The 19,961-nt window shown below is 54.1% G+C and overlaps 2 protein-coding genes across 2 annotated transcripts; both read right to left on the bottom strand.

Moving 5' to 3' along the window:
• Positions 1 to 457: 457 nt before the first annotated feature.
• LOC118578877 (bone morphogenetic protein 8A-like) lies at positions 458 to 18,510 on the bottom strand. Its single transcript, XM_036180140.1, has 7 exons — positions 18,186 to 18,510; positions 10,546 to 10,735; positions 9,993 to 10,141; positions 3,037 to 3,231; positions 2,488 to 2,564; positions 1,988 to 2,098; positions 458 to 607 (listed from the first exon to the last, which is right to left on the bottom strand). Exons 1-7 carry the CDS (start codon positions 18,508 to 18,510, stop codon positions 458 to 460), a joined length of 1,197 nt encoding a protein of 398 aa, XP_036036033.1.
• LOC118578876 (succinyl-CoA:3-ketoacid coenzyme A transferase 2A, mitochondrial) lies at positions 6,937 to 8,690 on the bottom strand. Its single transcript, XM_036180139.1, has one exon. It carries the CDS (start codon positions 8,654 to 8,656, stop codon positions 7,094 to 7,096), a length of 1,563 nt encoding a protein of 520 aa, XP_036036032.1. The 5' UTR covers positions 8,657 to 8,690; the 3' UTR covers positions 6,937 to 7,093.
• Positions 18,511 to 19,961: the final 1,451 nt, after the last annotated feature.

Here is a 19,961-nt window from a genome sequence, read left to right as displayed (position 1 = left end):
TCCAGAAATCTCTTTATATCTCCAAAGGATAGGCTATGGAATAATGGAGGGAGCCGGTCATGTCTGCACACACCTAACTATCTTGTGGATACTAAAGAGCCTGAGATCCATCTAGTGCTCCATATTCAAGTCAGGCTGGCCCAGTAGTCATCACGAATAGGTGGGTAAATTAGACTTCTGTGCCAATCCCAAAGGACTTTCAATAGATGCCCCCTGGGGGAGGGGCAAAGATGGGCTGCTGCTTGGGGACTTAGGTCACCAGGGTTGTAACCAGGACCATCTTCCCACCCTTGGGCAGAGAAAGGGAACAGAGGGGCCAGGAGAGGGCCAATCCTGTGATAAAGGCAGAGAGCGTATGAACATGAGAGTTGAAAACCCTACTTTCACCTTGGCCTTGGATCTGATGGGTCTCTGTTTCCTGGTCAGATAAATAGGCCAATGGCAGCAGGCTGCTAACTCAGTGGCAGCCACAGGCCTGGACCACCATGTTGCGCTCCCTGCGCAGGATGACATTGTTGCTTTTGTCATAGTAGAGCACAGAAATGGCACTCAGCTCCGTGGGCACACAGCACACCTTGGGGACGACATCTGGCTTCAGCAGGTGTACCTGGTGGTGGTGGTGGTGGGGATATGCAGATAGGAACATGAGCCTGATGGTCCCAGTTCCTGCCCACTACCCTTCCAGAAGATCTCAGCCCCTTTGACCAGCCCAAGGTCATTCGCTACCTGCAGCTAGGGCGGGTTCCTCCTTGCAAGTGTGTCCTGCCCACTGCCCTCAAGACAGCCTAGGCACCTGGCTTGGAGGGACTGATACACAAGCCCTTTGGCACTCTCAGCCCCTGGTCCACTGTCACATCCACTTCTGCTGTGCCTCAGGCTTACTGGTCCCCAGTATTGGGTGCCATGGGGCACCCTGTGGTGCCTCACTGCCCCGAATTACTGTCTTTTACTACATCCCCATCAGGTAGGTGTAAGCTGCGGAAGAGGCAGTCTCTTTTTGTAGAATGAATGCGTAAGTTCACGGGCTCTCCCCTTCTTGATGTAGCTTAACCTCAATTTCTGAGACAGCTGTCTTTGCAGGTGATAAACAGGCTGCATGGAGTCCCTGTGGCTGTCTGATGGTGTCACTGAGCTTGAAACAGGTGCTGATCTTCCTACCCCTCTTTAAAGCTTGCACATTCCTCTATCAGGCTGAGCATCTCCCAGGACAGTGGCTCCAGGCACCCAGCAAACACCAGTGCCCTTTGTGAGAGGACACTAATAATGGCACAAAGCAGCTTGTTTAGTTGTGATGTTCACTCTGGATCAGTGGTTCTCAACCTTCCTAAAGCTGCGACCCTTTAATACAGTTCCTCATGTTGTGCTGACCCCAACCACAAAATTATTTCGTTGCTACTTTATATTTGTAATTATGTTACTGTTATGGATTGTAAATGTCTGATATGCAGGATATCTGATATTCAACCTCCAAGGGATTGTGACCCACAGGTTGAGACCCACTGCTCTAGAGCATTATTTGGCACAACTGTCTGTTAGGTAAACACAAGCCCAAGGTCACTGGGTGCTAGGATTCCAGACAAACTGTTCTCGAAGGAAGTCTCTACACCAGGCTTTGCAAAGCACAAATATATGGCAGTGTGCAATTGCAGTATTCTTCCTGCTAGCAACTTGTTCCCTCACTGAGTGGCCCAGACTGCTGCTCATTAGCACTATAGCCTGTGTGGACAGACAGCCAGGAAAGAAGTGGGGAGCAGCCCCTGGAGGAGCCAAGGCCCCAAAGCTGAGGATTCATGAGTCACGCAGCCAGGCAGGATGGGTAAGCACATGAACATCTGGGAGGCCAGATCTACCAGGATACACAGGGCACATGAGTCATGCAGGCCCCTTTCATGGCGAAGTCTGCAGATCAAGTTCCCCTTTGCCATTGTTCTCCACCCCCATACCTGCCCAGTCCCTCAGGTCCCAAGAAGGCCATTGTGATACTGACCAGGGCCTGCATGGTGGCATGATTGGTAGAGTTCATGCAGGAGGTAAATGGGTAGTTGCACTCTCCAGCACAGTAATAAGCTGAGTAGCCTTTGGGGGCGATGACCGAGTCCTGTGGGTGGGAAAAGGTGAGTCACATCAGTGTCCTTCCATAGACCATCACCATAGGTCCTGTCACAGGATGACCTGAGCCTGTGAACCCTCATCCCCCTCAGTGACCCTCAGCAGGCAGGGCTGGACGCCAGCTCTGTCCTCCACACCTCACCCTCCTCTGCTGTCTTCTCCACAGCTGCCCCCATGCCTCCTGCAGCAGCTGTAGCAGGAAGAGCCCAAAGGCCCTGCCTCAGTTTCTCTGTCGTGCTGACAGTTTACTGGGCAGAGGGCTCAGGTTGCTTCAGTTTCCCGGGCTTTTATGTACAACTAATGGCACAGTAGCTACACCTCCACCCTAGAGACACCAGGCTCTGCAGGTGGCATTCAGAGAGGAGAGGCAGAAATTACCAGCCAGCCGAGGTCCTGGAAGCTGACGTAGAGCTCGTGCCTACGGCAAACATCTCTGCCTCGGGCGCCATGACCATCTGCAGGACAAAAAGGTGCAGTCTCCTCAGGGGTCCTGCTCTACGGAGTTGCCATGGTACTCTCGTGGGGGGTGACATGACAGGCACATTTACAAATGAAGGACAACAGGAAACGGAACCATTGGGGTCACAAGTTCCATTTCTGGATCCCTGCTCATGCCATGACCCAGCTCAACAGTCCTCAGTGGCTCCCTGTCACCACAGGGTGTGGCTGTGCTCTGGGCACACTTGGCTTCTGCTTTTCTCTGCAGACTTGATTGCAGCCCACCCTCTCTGCCAGGCACAGCCCACCCTCTCTGCCAGGCACAGCCCACCCTCTCTGCCAGGCACAGCCCACCCTCCCTGCCAGGCACAGCCCACCCTCCCTGCCAGGCACATACTGAAAAGGACAATGGGCTCTAATAAGACCTAGCTGACAGATTGGAAGGATTCAACTTGTAAAGGAGGCCTCAGATCCCAGCCTGGCACTTACCAGAGATTCGTAGGTGTTTGTTGGAATGCTGCACCTGGATAGTTTTATTTAGCTGCCTCTTCTTCAGTGGCCTCGCTGCCCGTGGGGCCCGCACAGGACTCGGGCTGGCCCTGAAGAAGGTGACCAGGAAAGGCTGTCTGGATTGTGGTGCTTGTTGTCCCAGCAGACCGGCCAGGCCAGGATCCATGCTGTGCCCTGGGAGACAGAGACAGAAACACTAGACAGACTGACTGACTTGTGGGGGGTGATGTGGCACCTACGACCCTCTATTTCCTCATCTGAGGACCAACCCAAGCACTCTGGCCAGCAGGTCTGAGGTGACAGGGACAGGGACCTCAGTAGCCACAGGCATTCCTGCTGGGGAGAACCTGACAGATGGAAACTTTTGACAAGTGTCAGGGTTTTGCTCATTAATGTCCTCAGTCGGTCCTCACTGTAACCCAAGTCCCAGTCACTCAGAGTCCACTGCCGGGGATGCTCAGGACCCAGACGCCCTTGGTCCAGTGATCTAACACCCAGGTCCCATCTTCATCCTGCACTTTCTGAGGACTAGAATGTGTGATTCATGACACACCAGCTCATGGCAGCCTCTGCAAGGACATCGCTGGGGCTTATTCTCCCAGCTCGACAAGCTTGATTGTCCAAGGGCAGGGCATTCACTGCCATGATGCCCACTACCAAGGCCTCAGGCTGAGCAGGGCCAGAGGTCAGAACAAAGTCCAGGGTTCAGTTCACATTAGGCTCATTCCAGTGCCAAGTGTGTGTTCACCAGGCCAGCTTATGGCTTTAAAGAAAGGAAGGGGCTTCAGGGAGACAGACCGGAGCTTGTCCACAGGAAAAGTGGAGCCTATAAAGAGGCGGGTGTCCCCTGATCTATTAAGGTCTGCAGATGCCTCTACAGCACAGTCAACCCAGGAGAGCAAAGCCTCCACCATCAGCTCCAGCTTTGCTGGTCTTCAAAGAAGCAAAAAGCCGAACAGATCTGGCTGCTGGTAGGTTGCCTGCATTGCAGAGAACAGCCCCACATCCATGTGTGGTTGGGCAGCAGTAACAGGGCCTGGGTTATTAATAAGAGAGAGAGAGAGACAGACAGAGAGACAGAGAGAGACAGAGAGAGAGAGAGAGAGAGAACACAAAATTGGGAAACAGACAGGGAGGCACTAAGGGATCAGAAGTAGGTAGTGGCCTGACAGTGGTGGCTCAAGTCTTTAATCTCAGCACTCAGGCAAGATGCAGGGGCAGGTAGATTTCTGTAGTTTGAGGCTAGCCTGGTCTATAAAGCAAGTTCCAGGACAGGCAGGGCTGTTACACAGAGAAATTATGTCTTAAAAAAACAAGAAGATGTAGGTCATGGTGGGTGGATATGATCAAAATAGATTGTGTACATATATGAGATTTTCAAAGTATAAATAAAAAGGGGGCTGGAAAGATTGCTCAGTGGTTAAGAGCACTGGGTGCTCCTCTAGAGGACTCGGGTTCAATTCCCAGCACCCACATGGCACTCATAACTCTTCAGGTGGATCCGGTTCCAGGGGTGCATGTGATGCACACATCTGTGCATGCAGGCAAAATACCTATACTCATAAAATAAAATAAATCTTAAAAAGCAAAACAAAAGTATTGAGAAACCAACCAAATAGTCAAACAGTATAATACCCATACAAATGGTCTCCACAATAACCACACACATGCAGCAGCTGGCTTTGGGTGGGCTCACCTCCCACCAGGCAGTCAGGTTCCTTTCTGGTGTCAGGATAGGACTCAGAAACATTTCCCTTTGTGCCTGGGTGAGATTCCTTACATCAAAGCCCAGCAATGCTCACTTTATAGGTCATTAAGCACAGCGCTGACGTTCAGCTGACATGTTACAAACACCGATGCGCACATGTACATGCATGATGTGCATATATAAAATCTCAGACACTAATGTGGCTCAGACACTAGTATGCTCCATGCCCTGGGTTCCACCCAGTGCTGGAAGAAATGGAAAAGAACCCAAAAGGCTGAGGCCACAGCTCAGTAGCAGAGCGCCTGTCTGGTAAGCCGAGGCCTCAGATATAATCCCCACACAACACTGTAACGAAACAGAACACACTCATGTGCACACTCAGGTCTGCTTGCTCCACTTGCACTCTACCAGGCCCTTCATTACACATGGGGTCAAGGCCACTGTCGGCCTGCGGTGGACAGTCCACTCAAAGGTCAGCCCTTCAAGCAGCTGGACTCCACACCAGATGTCCACCAGGCACTTGAAAGAAAACTCATCAATATAGCCTTTGACCAATGACTTCACCTGCCACTAACAAGTGTGCTAGGCTTGTGAGGCCCCGTCCCAGGACCGAGGCTGAGAGCTGTGGAGCAGGCTGGCCCTGAGAAGAGACTCAGAGGAGGTCAGGCAGGAAGAATGGGGTCCAGAGTGAAGACATTGGGGAAGCAGGTGCTGTGAGGGGCAGAGCCTCAGGCACAGAGGGAGAGACAGGGAAGGCCCCAGGGCCACACACTGGGAGGATGGAGCAGCTGTGAGCAGGAAGGTGGTGAAAGCCACAGTGTCAGGCCCTATGCATGACACAAGGGGCAGGCTGGGACCCAGGACAGGCCCTGTGTCCTGCTACTTACTGTGGAGTCCCAGAGCCCCGGCTTCTTTGGAACAGAGAGGCCATCAGTGTTCCAGGCTCAGGCACACTTGTTTTCCTTTTATGTCACTGGTCTTCCAGGTCTGCTGGACAGAGCAGTCCTTGACTGATCTCCTCAAAGCTAGCCTGCAAGTGTGCTAGAGACCTCTGGAGACTCTCAAGGCAAGGTGAGCTGGACTGAGAACCCATGGATGCAGCTAAGTCAAGGTTCCCATTTTACAGGCACACAAACTAAGACCACAGACGGCATCAACTGTTCAAGGCCTGGAGCAGCTCCTACCCTCCCCACCCCAAGGCAGAGACTGAGTGAGGTGGAGTGCAAGCCCAGAGGGACTGATGCTGCTCTTCTCAGAGTTCTGGATCTGATAGGCCTGGAGAAGCTGCTCACTGCCCAAACCAGAGCGCACATTCCCTACAGCTCTGCTCCTTGACCCCATTATCAGCTAAGACCCCTCTGGTAGAAGGGCACCAGGCTTCCCAGCTCTGGACGGAAAAGCATGTTGGGAGGCATGCTTTCTCAGTGCGAACACACACACGCACACGCACACACACACACACAGGCACACACGCACACGCATGCCTCTATAACTTTCTTCACTTCCCTTGTGAGATTACAAATTCAGAATGAGAGACCCCAGAGCTACCACATTGGGGTTAGGAAGGGAGGCCTGCTGGACTTCCGGAACAGAATGTCAGTGTGGTATGGGCAACAGGAAACACTGCAGTTTACTAGATAAGAATTCATCCATGACATTGATTAGATTCTAGACTCCACTTGTGCTAAGCCCAGGCCTCTTCAGACACTCGCTGGGACTGTTTATGTACAGTGGTTTTTCAGGTGGAATACCAGTACCAACCCTCTTCCCTCAGTTTTGTCCCATGGGAAACAGGCCTTGCCTTTCTTCTGTGGACACCTAAGCAGCTCCCAGGAGGAAGTCGGGAGCGGGCAGATTCAGGGAAACAAAATTAGGAGCAGAAACAAGGCCCAGGAAGAGAAGCCTGAGTGTTCGTCCTGCTCACAGACCTGCAGTTCTGCATTCCGTGGCAGCGGTCAGCGGCACCGGGTGAACTCTGGATCTCTTCCTGCCTTTATGCTTTTCTCTGTGTTTCATGATTTAGTTATGAGGGCCAACACTGGTTTTGAGACCTGTCAGGGGACACTCTGGAGCCTTGTATGTGAAGGTCACAAAAGTGAGGGACAGGGACCAGTCACCTCGATGGTTGTAGTGGAGGGCTTTAGTTAGGCACAGGACACACAGGCTCAGCTTAGGAATTTTAATTAAAATCACTCGGCTCTTGAGAAGATGCTCGGTCAGGAAGGCCCAGAAGCCAGTGGCACACTGGCCAGGTGCTGCTCAGCATGTCCCCTGTGGTGGCTAACTCCTTCGCAAATCAGCCCTGGAGGGGAGGAGGGTCAGGGCTCCTCAAGCATCAGGTTTGATCTGCTGCATGGGCTTGAGGTTGGGGGACACCTTAAAGGGGCAGGCTGTGGTGGCCTTGACGTCATCCACCGACGAGCCCTCCCACAGCTCTGTCAGCGTCAGCCCCTTTTTCCGGTCCACACTAAACACAGCCTTCTCGGTGATGATGAGGTCCACGCAGCGCTTGCCGGTCAGCGGCATGGTGCATTTCTCCATGATTTTGGGCTGCTTTGTCTTGGTGCAGTGCTCCATGGTGACCACCACTTTGGTCTTGTCACTGGACACCAAGTCCATGGCCCCGCCCATGCCCTTCACCTTCTTGCCTGGCACCATCCAGTTGGCCAGATCACCGTATTTGGAAACCTGCATGGCACCGAGCATGGTCAGTTGGATGTGTCCCCCGCGGATCATGGCAAAAGAGTCATCGCTGGCGAAGAAACAGCCCCCGGGAATCACGGTCACTGTCTGCTTGCCGGCGTTGATGATGTCGGGATCCACCTCTTTTTTGGAGGGGAACGGGCCCAAGCCCAGGATCCCATTTTCACTGTGCAGGTAGACCGTTATCTTGGGGCTGATGAAGTTGCTGGCCAGGACAGGGATCCCGATGCCCAGATTGGCATACATGCCGTCCTCGAACTCGAGAGCCGCGCGCTTGATGATGCGTGTCCTGGCTTCGGCCTGTTGCTTGTTCATGGACGAGGGCTGGCTGTCGCACGTGGTCAGGCGCTCGATGCGCTTCTCGTACTTGGGCCCCTTGATCACGCGGTCCACGTAGATGTTGGGGATGTGGATGTCCTCCGGGGCGAAAGTGCCCACGTCCACGATCTCTTCCACCTCCACCACCGCGACGTCCGCGGCCTTGCACATGGGCACGTTGAAGTTGCGCGCGCTGCCCCGGAAGATCACGTTGCCGGAGCGGTCGGCCTTCCAGCCCTTGACCAGGGCGAAGTCGGCGCGGATGGCGTGCTCCAGCAGGTAGTGGCGGCCGTTGAACTCACGCACCTCCCGCGGCTGGCTCAGGGTGACCAGGTGGCCGTCGGGCGAGTACCGGATGGGGGCGCCCCCTTCCTGCACCAGCGTGCCGTAGCCGGTAGGTGTGTAGAAGGCGGGCACGCCGGCGCCACCTGCGCGGATGCGCTCGGCCAGGGTGCCCTGAGGCGTCATCTCCAGGTCCACCTGGCCCGACAGGTACAGCTGCTCGCACAGAGCGTTCTCCCCCAGGTACGAGCACACCACGCGCCTGACCTGCTTGGAGGCCAGCAGGATGCCCAGGCCGAAGTCATCCACGCCCACGTTGCTGCTGACGATCTTCAGGTCCTTCACGCCCTTGGTCTTCAGGGCGCCGATCAGGTTCTCGGGGATGCCGCAGAGCCCGAAGCCCCCGAGCATGACGGTCGACCCGTCCTTGACGCCCTCCAACGCCTTCACCGGGTCCTTGTAGAAGTGGACGCGCCCGCAGCGGTCGCTAGCATAGCGGAGGACAAGGCGGTGGGGCAGCGCGGGCTGTAGGCGGCGGGCGGAGACCCCGCGCGGGAGCGTCCACGCCAGAAGCCTCAGCGCCGCCATGGTCCACGGGCTACGCGGTTCCCAGGACCAGGACAGAGAGGGAAAGGCCAGATGCACCGCGTGAGCCTGCCCCACGCCGCCTCTGCGCTGCGTCACAGAGCAGGGAGGGAGGACACCGGCTGGCATCGCCATGGGTCTCACTGGCTGAGGACATCCTTGGCCATCCCTGCCTCTGGTCTGTCTCACAAGATCTTGGACAGACACTGGAAACCCTTGGAAATGCTGCTGACAACTGGCAGTGAGTTCTGGGGCCCCATGGTACCCAGGAGAACTCACCTGGGGGCGTGGTTAGGATTCCCTACTTGAGGGGCTGAAGTTGCCTGGTCTTTTAAAACCACAGTCACATCTGTCACCCACTGCTTTAAACTGCTCTAAACTCTCCAAGCACTTTGCCAGTTTTCCCTAACTCAGAGTGACCCCTGCCCTTCTCTGGCCCTCTCCTTCCAGTTATCCCCCCAGCCTTTTGGTGAACCCTGGGCAGGCGGGTCTCCTGCCCTGCCTTTCTGTCCTCACTGCCGACATGAAGGAAATGTCCCAGAAAACCCTGCCAGTGAAGCAGTAACTATAAACCTGTGTAGACGCGAAACTGAGGCTCAGGTGCTGAGTTCCAACACTGCAGAGCAGGGACAGCCCAGGCCTCTGCACTCAGAACCTGGGGTGCAGATGCCCCACCCCTCCTTCCTACTATAGAATCTCTGAGTGGAAGCCTGCTGCCCCTGGAGAAGCGCCACCCTCCACCCCCACCACTTCCATCCCACGCCCCTAGAGGGTACCAGAGCTGGTTCTCAGGATGTCAGTTGTCATGTAGGAGGGACAGGAAGGCAGCCCTGGCTAGGACCTGGCCACTCTACCCACTGAGTCCTCAAGAAAGGCCAAGGAGAGGGCTCCGTGTACTAGGCTGGCAGCCTCTGCTGGAACCTGTAGTGGATAGCCATCCCAGCATTGGCCTGGAAGTTCCAACCCCCATTGAGGCTTCGGTAATGGTCACGCTCACAAGGCAGGGTGGAGGAGGAGGAAGCGGAAGACCAAGGATCGGGAAGAGGTCTCGAGCTTGGTTCCGGGACCCTGGACGCTGGAGGTAGACCGAGTAGAGTTCTCCAGAGAACACCGCCGGACTACATAATACCTTTACCCGACCCTGCAACCTACCCCTTCATTTGTAAGTTACCCCACAAAATAAACCTCCCTTTTAACTACATGGAGTAGCCTTAATTTCACCAATATCTGGCGCCCAATGTGGGGCACGAACCCACGACCCTGAGATTAAGAGTCTCATGCTCTAGAACCACTTCCCACCATCCCTGGGGCAGCTTCCTGCTAAGCCCTGGAGCCTCACCATCCTCAGTTTCCACATAGAGGCGGAGTCCCAGGTCCTTGTTATGGTTCATCAACCATCTGTTGCTGGCTGCTGTGATATCCAGCACCAGCCAGCCCTCATCCCCAGATCGAAGCGTCTGAAGATCCAAAAAGAACAAGTCAGACTCCCTGTGGACATGAAAGAACAATTAACCAAGGGCTGAGGTCCGCATGGCTGCCTGTGTCTTGTGCCTGCCTGGGGTCCACTTTCAGAGCTTCTTCCCTGTTTGGCTCTGGCCTGGCCTCCTTTGGAACCACAGTCCACTGATAACCAACCCCTGGCATTTTCCTGTGTCCGTGAGCTACTGACAGGGACACTGGCTCAGTGGCCCAGTACTGTGGCCTATTGAGGGCTCCACAGTCACAGTGGCAGGGCAGGGGGTTGCAGGCCAAGCCCTTTCCTCACGTCTCAGGCACCTCTCCTAGGAGGCGCCCCTTTCCTTTCTTGGAAATGCCCACTCTGGACAGGCCCTGCCAGAGCCTAGACCATGAGACCGTGAGGTGAGGTGGGCATCTGGGCAGAGTGAAGGTACCTGTTGGAGTGTTCCTGGACCACCTCGAACATGCTGACATGGAGAGTTGTGTTGAGTGGGTGGCTGCTGGGTTCTTTATATATCCGGAACTCGGCAGCTGTGACGGCCTCCCCAGCAGGGGTCTGGGTTAGGTCAAAGAGGAATTCCTTCCATTGTGGCCCCTGGTAGTCCAGGGTACGGCCTCGCTCCACTGGAAGACAAAATGGGAGTGAGGTGATCACCAGGAGCCAGGACCCCAGGCAGCCTGAATGGGGCCCACTCCTGCTCTACACACAGGCTTGTGGTCTGCTCTGGGAGCACACCAGGCCTAGGAGGTGGCATAGTGGGCAACTCAGCAAGTGCTCAACATCAGTGGACCCATCAGTGAATCAAAATGCCTTCTCTCAGAGCTCCTGAGCTAATGGCAAGATGGACATTGGTCCCAAGGCAGAACATTATCACAGGTCCAGGGTAAAACCCTGTCTACAGGGACATAGTTGGCAAATTTCAGTGGGACAGAGGACACCTTGAGCCTGCCCTTGATAAGAGGGTGGGGTGGGGGAGCTCAGACCTGACAGCTGAGCTGAGCTGTCAGTTCTGTTTGAATTTCCCTTGGTGTCTAGGGAGAGGGGTGTGCAGGCCACATTACAAAGTCTGCTGCTGAAGGACCTTAGGAAAGAGAGGGACCCAGTGCCATCAACCAGGGGACAAAGGACCTGTGTTTCCTCTAGAGTACAGAATAAAAGTGGAAGAGCAGAAGTAGAAAGGGATGAAAATCAACAGAAGGACGACAAGCTCCTGGACAGGCCATCAATGCTGGAGAAGTCTGTCCCACTGTGTTCTGGGAGCTAAACGGGCTTCTCGGAGGAGGGAGCTTCCAAAAGGCCTCGGAGGATGATGGGAAGGAGTCTTAGCAGGTGGCAAAGGGTACTCTAAGTGAGGAGAGATGCTGTACACTGGTGAGGGGCCACTCTTGTGGGGTGTAGCATTGAGTTATGTGGGGCGTGCAAGCTGCAGTGAGCTGGAGCCCAGGGCTGGGAACACTGCTGTGCTCTCATCAGTGGGGAGCCACATAGTGAGGCAGCCCAACTACAAGACCCCATGAAGGAGAGGGGAGGAGAGGATGGGGTGACAGCTGAGATGGGCCCAGGGTGGGGACAGCTATCAGGGCAGAGGCTAAATCTGAAGAACAAATCCCACATTGGCCCAGCTGCACAGAAATGCCCACAGAAGAATATTTAGGGAAGTCTCCTTTCTTTCTTTCTTTCTTTCTTTCTTTCTTTCTTTCTTTCTTTCTTTCTTTCTTTCTTTCTTTCTTTCTTTCTCCTTCCTTCCTTCCTTCTCTTCTCTTCTCTTCTCTTCTCTTCTCTCTCTCTCTCTCTCTCTCTCTCTCTCTCTCTCTCTCTCTCTCTCCCCTTCCTTCCTTCCTTTCTTTCTTTTGTTTGTTTTTTTAGGGATAGGTTTTTTCTATATAGCCCTTGCTCTGCACACCAAGCTGACCTCGAACTCAAAGAGACCCACCAGCTTCTGCCTCCTGAGTTCTGGAATTTAAAAAGTATGCTACCATTATCCAGGCTCTCCTCTCCCTTTCAAATGAAAAAAAAAAAAAAATCTGCTTTGCCAGTAAGCAGGGGTTAAAGCCACCCAGTGTCTTCCCCAAACCTAACAGAGATTTGGATTACGCATTTCCAAGTCTTTAACAATGCCCTCTGTGGCTACTAGGCTTTCTGAGCACAAGCCAGGTTCTATAAAGCACCAGGTTGAACTGCCAGAGCAAAGCTGAAGCCAGCTTCCTGTCTTTCCGTGAGGACCTAAGGTTGCAGTGGCCGGCACACCGCAGGGCTGGGGCGCACTGGGTGACAGGTTCACCTCTATAGAGGCAGCTAGGAGGCTCCAGCCCCAGGCCAGGATGGGAAGGATAGAGTCCCATTACACCTCAGCATGTCTCTGAAGTTTTACCGTCAGAGCAAGTGTTTTGGTGTCTTTCTTTAACAGCTGTGGGTCTCTGCTCATTTCTGCACAGCTGTCCTAGACAGAGAGAACACCGAGGTGAAGAAGACAGGTAAGTTCAGCACTAATGGGGTTTAAAAAACAAGGGAGGCCCAGGTGGTGGTGCACATCTTTAATCCCAGCACTCAGGAAGCAGAGGCAGGCAGATCTCTGTAAGTTTAAGTCAGCCTGGTCTACAGATTGAATTTCAGGACAGCCAGGGCTACATAGTGAGACCCTGTTGAAGAAGAAGAAGAGGAGGAGGAGGAGGAGGGGTAGGAGGAAGAGAAGGAAGAAGAAGAAGAAAGAAGAAAAGAGGAATGTGATGACAAAAAGAATCTTGTAAATGTGTGAGGTATATGGTTTGATCCCACACCATCCCCCCCCTCAAAAAAAAAAAAAAGCCAACTAAGGAATGTCATTTCTTTGTAGCTGGTATCAAGGAAAGAGAAGGGGTCATAAGTTCAAGAATGATGGAGAAGAGTTGGATGCTTTCCATAGGGTCAGTACAGCCTTTGAGAAAGTAATAGTTACGCTCAGACAGGTAACTGTCAACAGGTAAGACAGATACAGATAGCAATGCTGTGTAGAGACATTTTGCAAAGTCAAGTGAATTGACCATGCTGTGCAAGAACCCCAGACATGCTGGGCAAAACCATTGAAAGATATGCAAAAAGCAATGCCCTGGCCACAGAGACAGCTACACTTGGTTCCACAGGTACCTGTGCTGGCTAGCTTTATGTCACTTTGACAGAAGCTAGAGCTATCTGAGAAGAGGGAACCACAGTTGAGACATTGCCACCATAAGATTGGCCGTGGAAAAGCCTGCAGGATACTGTCTTGATTAATGGTTGATATGGAAGGACCCAGCCCACTGTGGGTAGTGCCACCCCTCAGCAGGTAGTCCTGAGTTGTATAAGAAAGCAAGTTGAGCAAGCCGCATTGAGCAAGCCAGTAAGCAGCATTCTTCTGTGGTCTCTACTTCAGTACCTGGCTCCAAGTTCCTGCCTTGCTTGTTTTCTTTCCCTGACTTCCCTCAGTGGTATAGGGTGACCAGGCTGTGGATCTGTCCCTTCCCTTGTGTCAGTGGGGTGCATCCCCTCTAGATGGTGAGCTCTTTAGGGCAGTAACTGAACATGGCTGGTGGATGGATGGATGGCAGCAGCCTGTTCATCAAGGCACTGTGTTCCGGGGACAGAGAGAGTGACCTTCTGTTCTTCCTCAGGACACTGGCTCAGTGTCCATCACTCACAGCTCCTGGGACTCGGGTGCTGCTGCTGGTCTGAGTGACAGCCATGTCACAGGAGTCTCCATCAGAGGCCACTGGTGTCTGCCCTTGCTGTGAGATTTGCTTCCTTTCCTGGCGGAGCCTTTGAGGGTGGGGACAGGTTCCCAGGCCCTGAGGAGGCAGGGCTGGGCATGACTGCTCTATGCTGCTGGTACCAAAGGCTGAGGGGCCCGCACCAGACTTACAAGACCCTGGACTCATGCAGGACCTCAGAGGAGGGTGGGGTCCTGGGGTTGGTGACCTGTGCATTCTGCACCTGAAGGAATTTCTCCCACCAGTAGCCTCAGTACTGTGGCGAGACCCAGGATCACTCCTGGGGTATTTCCCAGCACTCAGGTAGCAGAGACTGGATCTGCGGGGCAATCAGGCTAGCCAGCTAAACTCAGTAGAAGCAATGCGCTCTCGGTTCCGAGACAGACCCTATCCCAATAAATAAAGTGAGGAAGGCACGGAACATCAGCTTTGCCCACCCCCAACAAGCATGTGCACCTGTGTACACATATATGTCCACACACATGAATGTGTATGCACAGATGTACACATAGTGCATATATAATTAAAATAAAAAATAAAATGTAGGTAATTCCTATCAACAGGTAAGACAGATACAGAGGAAAAGAAAAAACCAAAAAAACCCCCAAAAACCATGAATCTTTGCTAATAAGAATTACAAAGCCCTGGGGGCCTGGCTAGTAAAATTAGGATTCCCATACAAGCCCCTGCTTTTGGATGGTTTGAATTTTATGTGATGAGCATGTGAAAATACTGTGAACTCAGGAACACATTATGAACAGGACTCTCAGCTTACAGCATACATTCACATTTAGTCTAGTACAGTAGCTCTTACTGCATCTAGGGAGAGGCAGGACAGGCCCCCGAATGAGGATGGAGGCAGCTGTATGGAGGCCATAAGCACAGGATGCAGGCGAACTGCTGTGTGACCTTGGGAATATCACCAGCCTTCTCTGAGCCTCACTCTCCTGAGGCAGTACTGTGAATGCAAGTGCAGGAACAGATGTGGAGGTCTGGCCATGCCGTCAGTGCTGCTATCATCTCAGTCAGCACTGGAAGTCCCTTAAAGACCAACGGCTCCATTTCACAGAGGGGGAAACTGAGGCTCAGAGAGGGAAGCCGGGAAAGGCCAACCACAGTGAGGGTAGTCAAGATCAGATTCTCTCCGTGTGAGCCCCAAGTCAAACGCCCCTTGGCCCAGCCCTTCTCGGGTCCTCTTGTTTCCAAACTGGGGTGGGGTGTCTGTATGTCACCCCTGACTACCACCTTCACGACACAGCATTGTCTCTCCCACTGGAAGGTCGTCTCTGAAAGGACACAGACAGCGCCTGTTCAGTGTGACTTCCCCAGCAACTAAACCAGGAGCCAGGCCTCCTGGCACATAGTAGGTACTGCCTGATTACTTGTGGAAGAAATGGATGAATGAGTGAGCGAGTGAGTGAAGAAATGACCGAATTCCCTGGCAAAGGATCAAAGGACGTGACCCTGAGGTCAGTGGTGAGAAAGCATCACCCTCAAAGTCACATGGCTGGCAGGGGCAGAGCTGGACCAAGGCCTGGTCTCTCATTCCCTCAGACTGGCCGCCACAGTTCATTGCTGCCCTGCCTCGCCATCTGAGGCCTCAGAAGAAAAGCTCCTGGGCTGGGAAAGGGGCCCATGCACGTGCAGACGGCTCCATGTGGTCCTGCCTGGACTCTGACTGTCGATGCTATTTGTGCCTCAGTTTCCCCATCCAGAACACAGCCACCTGCCTGTCCACTGACATGAGCAGAGCTGGTCCTTCCTGCCCCCTTCCACCCTTGGGAAGGACATGAGGGCCTGAGGCCACCCAGCCCAGGGGCGGGGCAGTGAGGCCAGCAGGTGCCACTGAAACAGAGCTGAGGATCAGGGCTGGGAGGCATCTTCCTTTTCTGATACTATCACAGCAGACAAGGAACAGGACCACTGAGGGAAGGCACATGCATGACGGAGACCAGCAGGGACCGAGGGTGGGTCGGGAGAGGACAATAGGTTCTGGTACTGAGAGTACCAACTTAGCTCAGGGACACCAGGGACAGGAGTCTGCTGTCATACTGCTCCACGGGGCCACAGCCATTGACACCCTGGGATGCTGCTGCCGTCGGTGGCATGCTGGTTCCCGGGCCCTGACCTTCAGGCTTGGGCCTGGGCTTGCCAACAGAAGGCATCCGGGTACGTGCCTGACACACGGGGCCTGGTAATCACCAGGTAAATTCACTCTAGCTAAGAGAGTTTACTAGTGTGACCAGTGCATGGAAATAAAGGGGGTGCTCTAACGGATTGTCCACAGTGAGTCCGCACCAAACAAAGGCCTGCTGGTGAACTCCACAGATCCTACTGGGACACTCAAGTAATATGGGGGATCCACAACATGGTAGGAAACACAATTTGGAATCCATAACTATGGATGTGCTAGCCATCGAACCTGAGTGCATAAAGCAAGGATTCCCATACAATTCATGTACTGTTGCTAGGAGCCAGTAACAAATGGAAGCATATGAAAGGCCAAAGATCTTCTGGACTCTAAGAAAATTCTAAACACAGGACACGCAGCTTTTGGTTGGCTTTTAGCTGTTTCTAGGTTTAAATATGCACAAGACAGACATATGGGAATATCTACCTCATGCCCTCTTTCTGTGTTTATATGTGTGTTTTGACACAGGGTCTCACTCTGATGCCCGGACTGGCCTTGAAGCTGTAGTGATCCTCCTGCCTCAGCCTCCCGAGTGCTGGGATTACAAGCAGAACTCACCATGAGCAGCTCACTTGAGAATTTTGTTGTATGTGCAAAGCTGAGCTGCAAGTAGCAGAAATAGGGATCGGCAGGGACTAGACCTGGTTCCCCCTCCGCTGGCCTCCTGCTCATCCATTTGTTATCTCTAGTGATTTACTAGGGGTCTCAGAAGGAAGTGATGCGCAGCTTGGAGAGAGCAGAGGATGCCTCTCAAGGTGCATTGCAGGTTCCTGCTCTGTCCACTGCAACAGTTCCTACCAGGGCTGTTCCTGCCTTGACCCAAGGAGAAAGTTGGGGGAGGGGAGTAAGGCATGGGCTGGGTGGTGACTCACTTGGATCAGAGGTTCCCCTGGGGGGACGTTCTTGGACAACTCTATCCTCAGTTTTTCTATTCCTGCACTCTAGACCGGCCTTCCTAAGGGTAGAGGGCCAATCTCGGTCCCACACGTGCTCTGTCTTAAGTACCCAAGCCTGGTCTTTAAGCAGGAAGGCAGTCTCCAGATCCCACTGCTGTAGCACCCTACTGGCTGTGTGGGCTTTCGGTGCTGGCCCCTTTTCCCATCTTCAGACAGGAAACAAGTGGCTGATGACACCATACACCTGCTGCCGCCCCTTACACTCTGGAAAGTTCCTCTTACCCTGGAAGGGATGTCAAAAACTAAGCAACGGATACAGAGCCATGCAGCCTGGGCCTTTATCAGGCGGTTTACAAGCTTCCGCTGTCTCTCTGCCCTTGCCTGGGAAATAGGTGTGAAGACTGTGGCTGTTCCCTGTGCCCCTGGAAGGATGAGCAACACAAAGGAACTGGTGGCCACGGCAAAGTCCTTCCTCTCCCTGTTCTCAGCTCAAGGCTTGGTACCAGACCCAGTCTAGTGTCTGCTACACCCCAGGCGGCCTGTCCCAAGCAGAAGCAAAGCAGATGGGGACCTGACCAAAAGTAAACACTCATGCTTACAGATAAAAGGCTTTGGGGAAAATGCCTTTAAGATTAGTAGGAGAATGTGGTCCTGAGGTCAAGAGATACCTGGAGAAAGGAGCCACACTTTGGGAGATTGAAGAGTGTCACAGCCTCACCTTGGGCCATTCACTGTCCTGGACACTCGCTCTATGCCAAGCCAAGGTCCAACTGCTGGGGCCCAGGCCCACAAGACTAGTCATGGTCTGAGTCGGTCCATTTCACCTCCTGGCAGTGCACCCCACCCACCCACTTCCTGCAACACAGAACCTGCCGTCAGGGCGTATGGGTCACTTTGATGATATGACCACAGGTTTCTACACTGAACTTTGTCCCTCTCTTTAGGGCTGTGTTTATCACGACATCATCACAACCTCTGTTTACTCATCAGTCTTCAGGACCGATTGTTTTCCGGTGCCACCTAAGGGATCTGGGCATCACTAGATTCCCACTCCCGGGGAACCCGCTATAGCCCTTAGATCTTCCAGTCCTGGTCCCCTGCAGTCCCCTTTCCCGTGGTCGTGTCTGCTGCATCGTGTTTCCCTGTCCTCACACTCCTGGAAGACAGCATCCCCAACAGGTGACTAAGGACAGTCCTTCCTAGACAGACCGCCATGAGCTCTCCATGTGGAGACTGAGGCCACCCGGGCTCTCCTCGCACTCACCCATATTGACGAAGCTCATGACCAGGTCGGAGCGCCCCAGGTGAGAATGCAGGGACCCACTGTCGTCGTCATTGGCCATGGCGTGGTACAGGTCCAGCATGAAAAGCGGCGCGGACGCTGGCTGCCGGGAGGGAGCGGGTGGCACATGGGGTCGGGGACGCTCAGGCAACCCGAGCACCGCCAGGATCTCTCGCTGCATGTCTCGGCGCTCGTGTACTCCCAGGCGTCGCTGGGGAAAGACATACAGGGGACGCGGGCCGTGGTCGACGCCCAGAGCACACAGAACCAGGCCCAGCAGCCAGAGGAGTCCGATCCGCGCGGCCATCTCGGACGCTCAGCGGATGCGCATCCAGCGACTCCCCGACGGCGAGGACCTGACGGCGCAGAGGATCCCCTGAGTTCGCACCTGTCGCTGACAGCTTCGCAGTGACTGAGTGCCACGCGCTTCGCAGGCGATTGCTGCGCCTGTAGGACTGGCAGGGCAACGTGGGCTCCTGGGGTGCCGACCCGTGAGTGTCAAGGGCATGACCTGCCTTCGGGGCCTAGACCCAGGAGCGCTTCCTCGGCCCCGCCCTGCCCGGGCCATGACCAATGGGGGCTCGGGGGTGGGCCCAAGCGCGGACACCGGTTCACCCGGTGTCTGTACCTCTATGGCTGCGCCGGGTGGTGGGAGCAACAGGTGCGACCCTGAGGTAGGTATCGGAGGGTCGGGGGTGGATGTGGGTGGGGAGGGGCCATCAAGGGTGTTCTGGGTCCCCATCCAGCTTCCAGGGCGCACGCCGGGCTCGGCGCGGAGACGTCGGGGTCTCTGAAGCAGGCACCTGCGCCCTGGGCCGGGTCGTCCCATGTGGGCGGGATCGTTCCGCGTTGGAGAGGATCCTGAGTGCCAGAGTAGTGGTAGGACCCACAACCACGCGTCTCCGCATGTGCTCATAGTATCTGCCGTCGGGGCCGGGCGGATGCCAGCCATGCCGCGAGGGTGTGGCACATTCCGTCGCCAGAAACAGCCAGATCCCAGCCTCCGCAGCTTGTCGCCTGCCAGGCGCCTTCCCCGCTTGCGGTCCTGAGAACGCAGCCTGCCGGCACCTCCCTCCGACGCGACGCTCTCTGATGCTCAGGGGGGGTCACTCGCCTTCCGTGCCCGCTTCTGCCAGGTCCTGACGACCCATGGGCTGAACCAACCCGAACTGACTCTGAGGACAACCCAAAGGAGGGATACCGAGGCACACAGAGCTTACACCTTATGTCCGGTCGCACAATAGTGGAACTAGAGGGCTACAGGCAAAGGGTGGCTGCTGGAGGGACTGCCAGGAGAGAGACCATAAAGCAGTGGTTCTCAACCTGGGGGTCGAAGGACCCTGTCACAGGGATCGCATTTCAGATATTTATATTACGATTCAGTAAACAGCAGCAGAATTACAATTATGAAGTAGCAACGGAAGTAATCTTATGGTTGGGGATCACCACAATATGAGGTATTATATTAAAGAGTGGCAGGGTTAGGAAGATTGAGAACCCTTATGGCGTAAAGGGCCTAACGGGCAGTATGCTGCATGAGGGTTTTGACCAATTATGGATTCTTCACTGTGGTTTCAAAATAAAATTCCAAATGAATGTGTGATGGCCACCTTAAAATCATCTTGATGTGATCCTTTCAAAGGTTTTAAATGTCAATTAAATTCTTAGTGTAATCTTTCAGTCATGTTTTGAGCACACACTAGTCTGTCTTGTAACCAAATTGACAGATCAAGCTCGGCAAAGACGATGGATAATGCC

The sequence above is a fragment of the Onychomys torridus genome, chromosome 2 (assembly GCF_903995425.1).
Source record: "Onychomys torridus chromosome 2, mOncTor1.1, whole genome shotgun sequence".
NCBI classification, from domain to species: domain Eukaryota; kingdom Metazoa; phylum Chordata; class Mammalia; order Rodentia; family Cricetidae; genus Onychomys; species Onychomys torridus.
Note: the sequence above shows the minus strand (reverse complement) of the source record. Positions and strands in the feature narration are given on the sequence as shown.

Bases quoted from the DNA above. Each gene is read 5' to 3' on its own strand.
- LOC118578876 (XM_036180139.1), bottom strand. From the start codon at position 8,656: ATGGCGGCGCTGAGGCTTCTGGCGTGGACGCTCCCGCGCGGGGTCTCC.
- LOC118578877 (XM_036180140.1), bottom strand. From the start codon at position 18,510: ATGGCCGCGCGGATCGGACTCCTCTGGCTGCTGGGCCTGGTTCTGTGT. The intron at 3,232-9,992 runs GTGAGGCTCCAG...TCTGTCTCCCAG, and splicing joins CTATGTGGAAACTGAGGATG to GGCACAGCATGGATCCTGGC. The intron at 2,565-3,036 runs GTAAGTGCCAGG...TTTGTCCTGCAG, and splicing joins CAAACACCTACGAATCTCTG to ATGGTCATGGCGCCCGAGGC.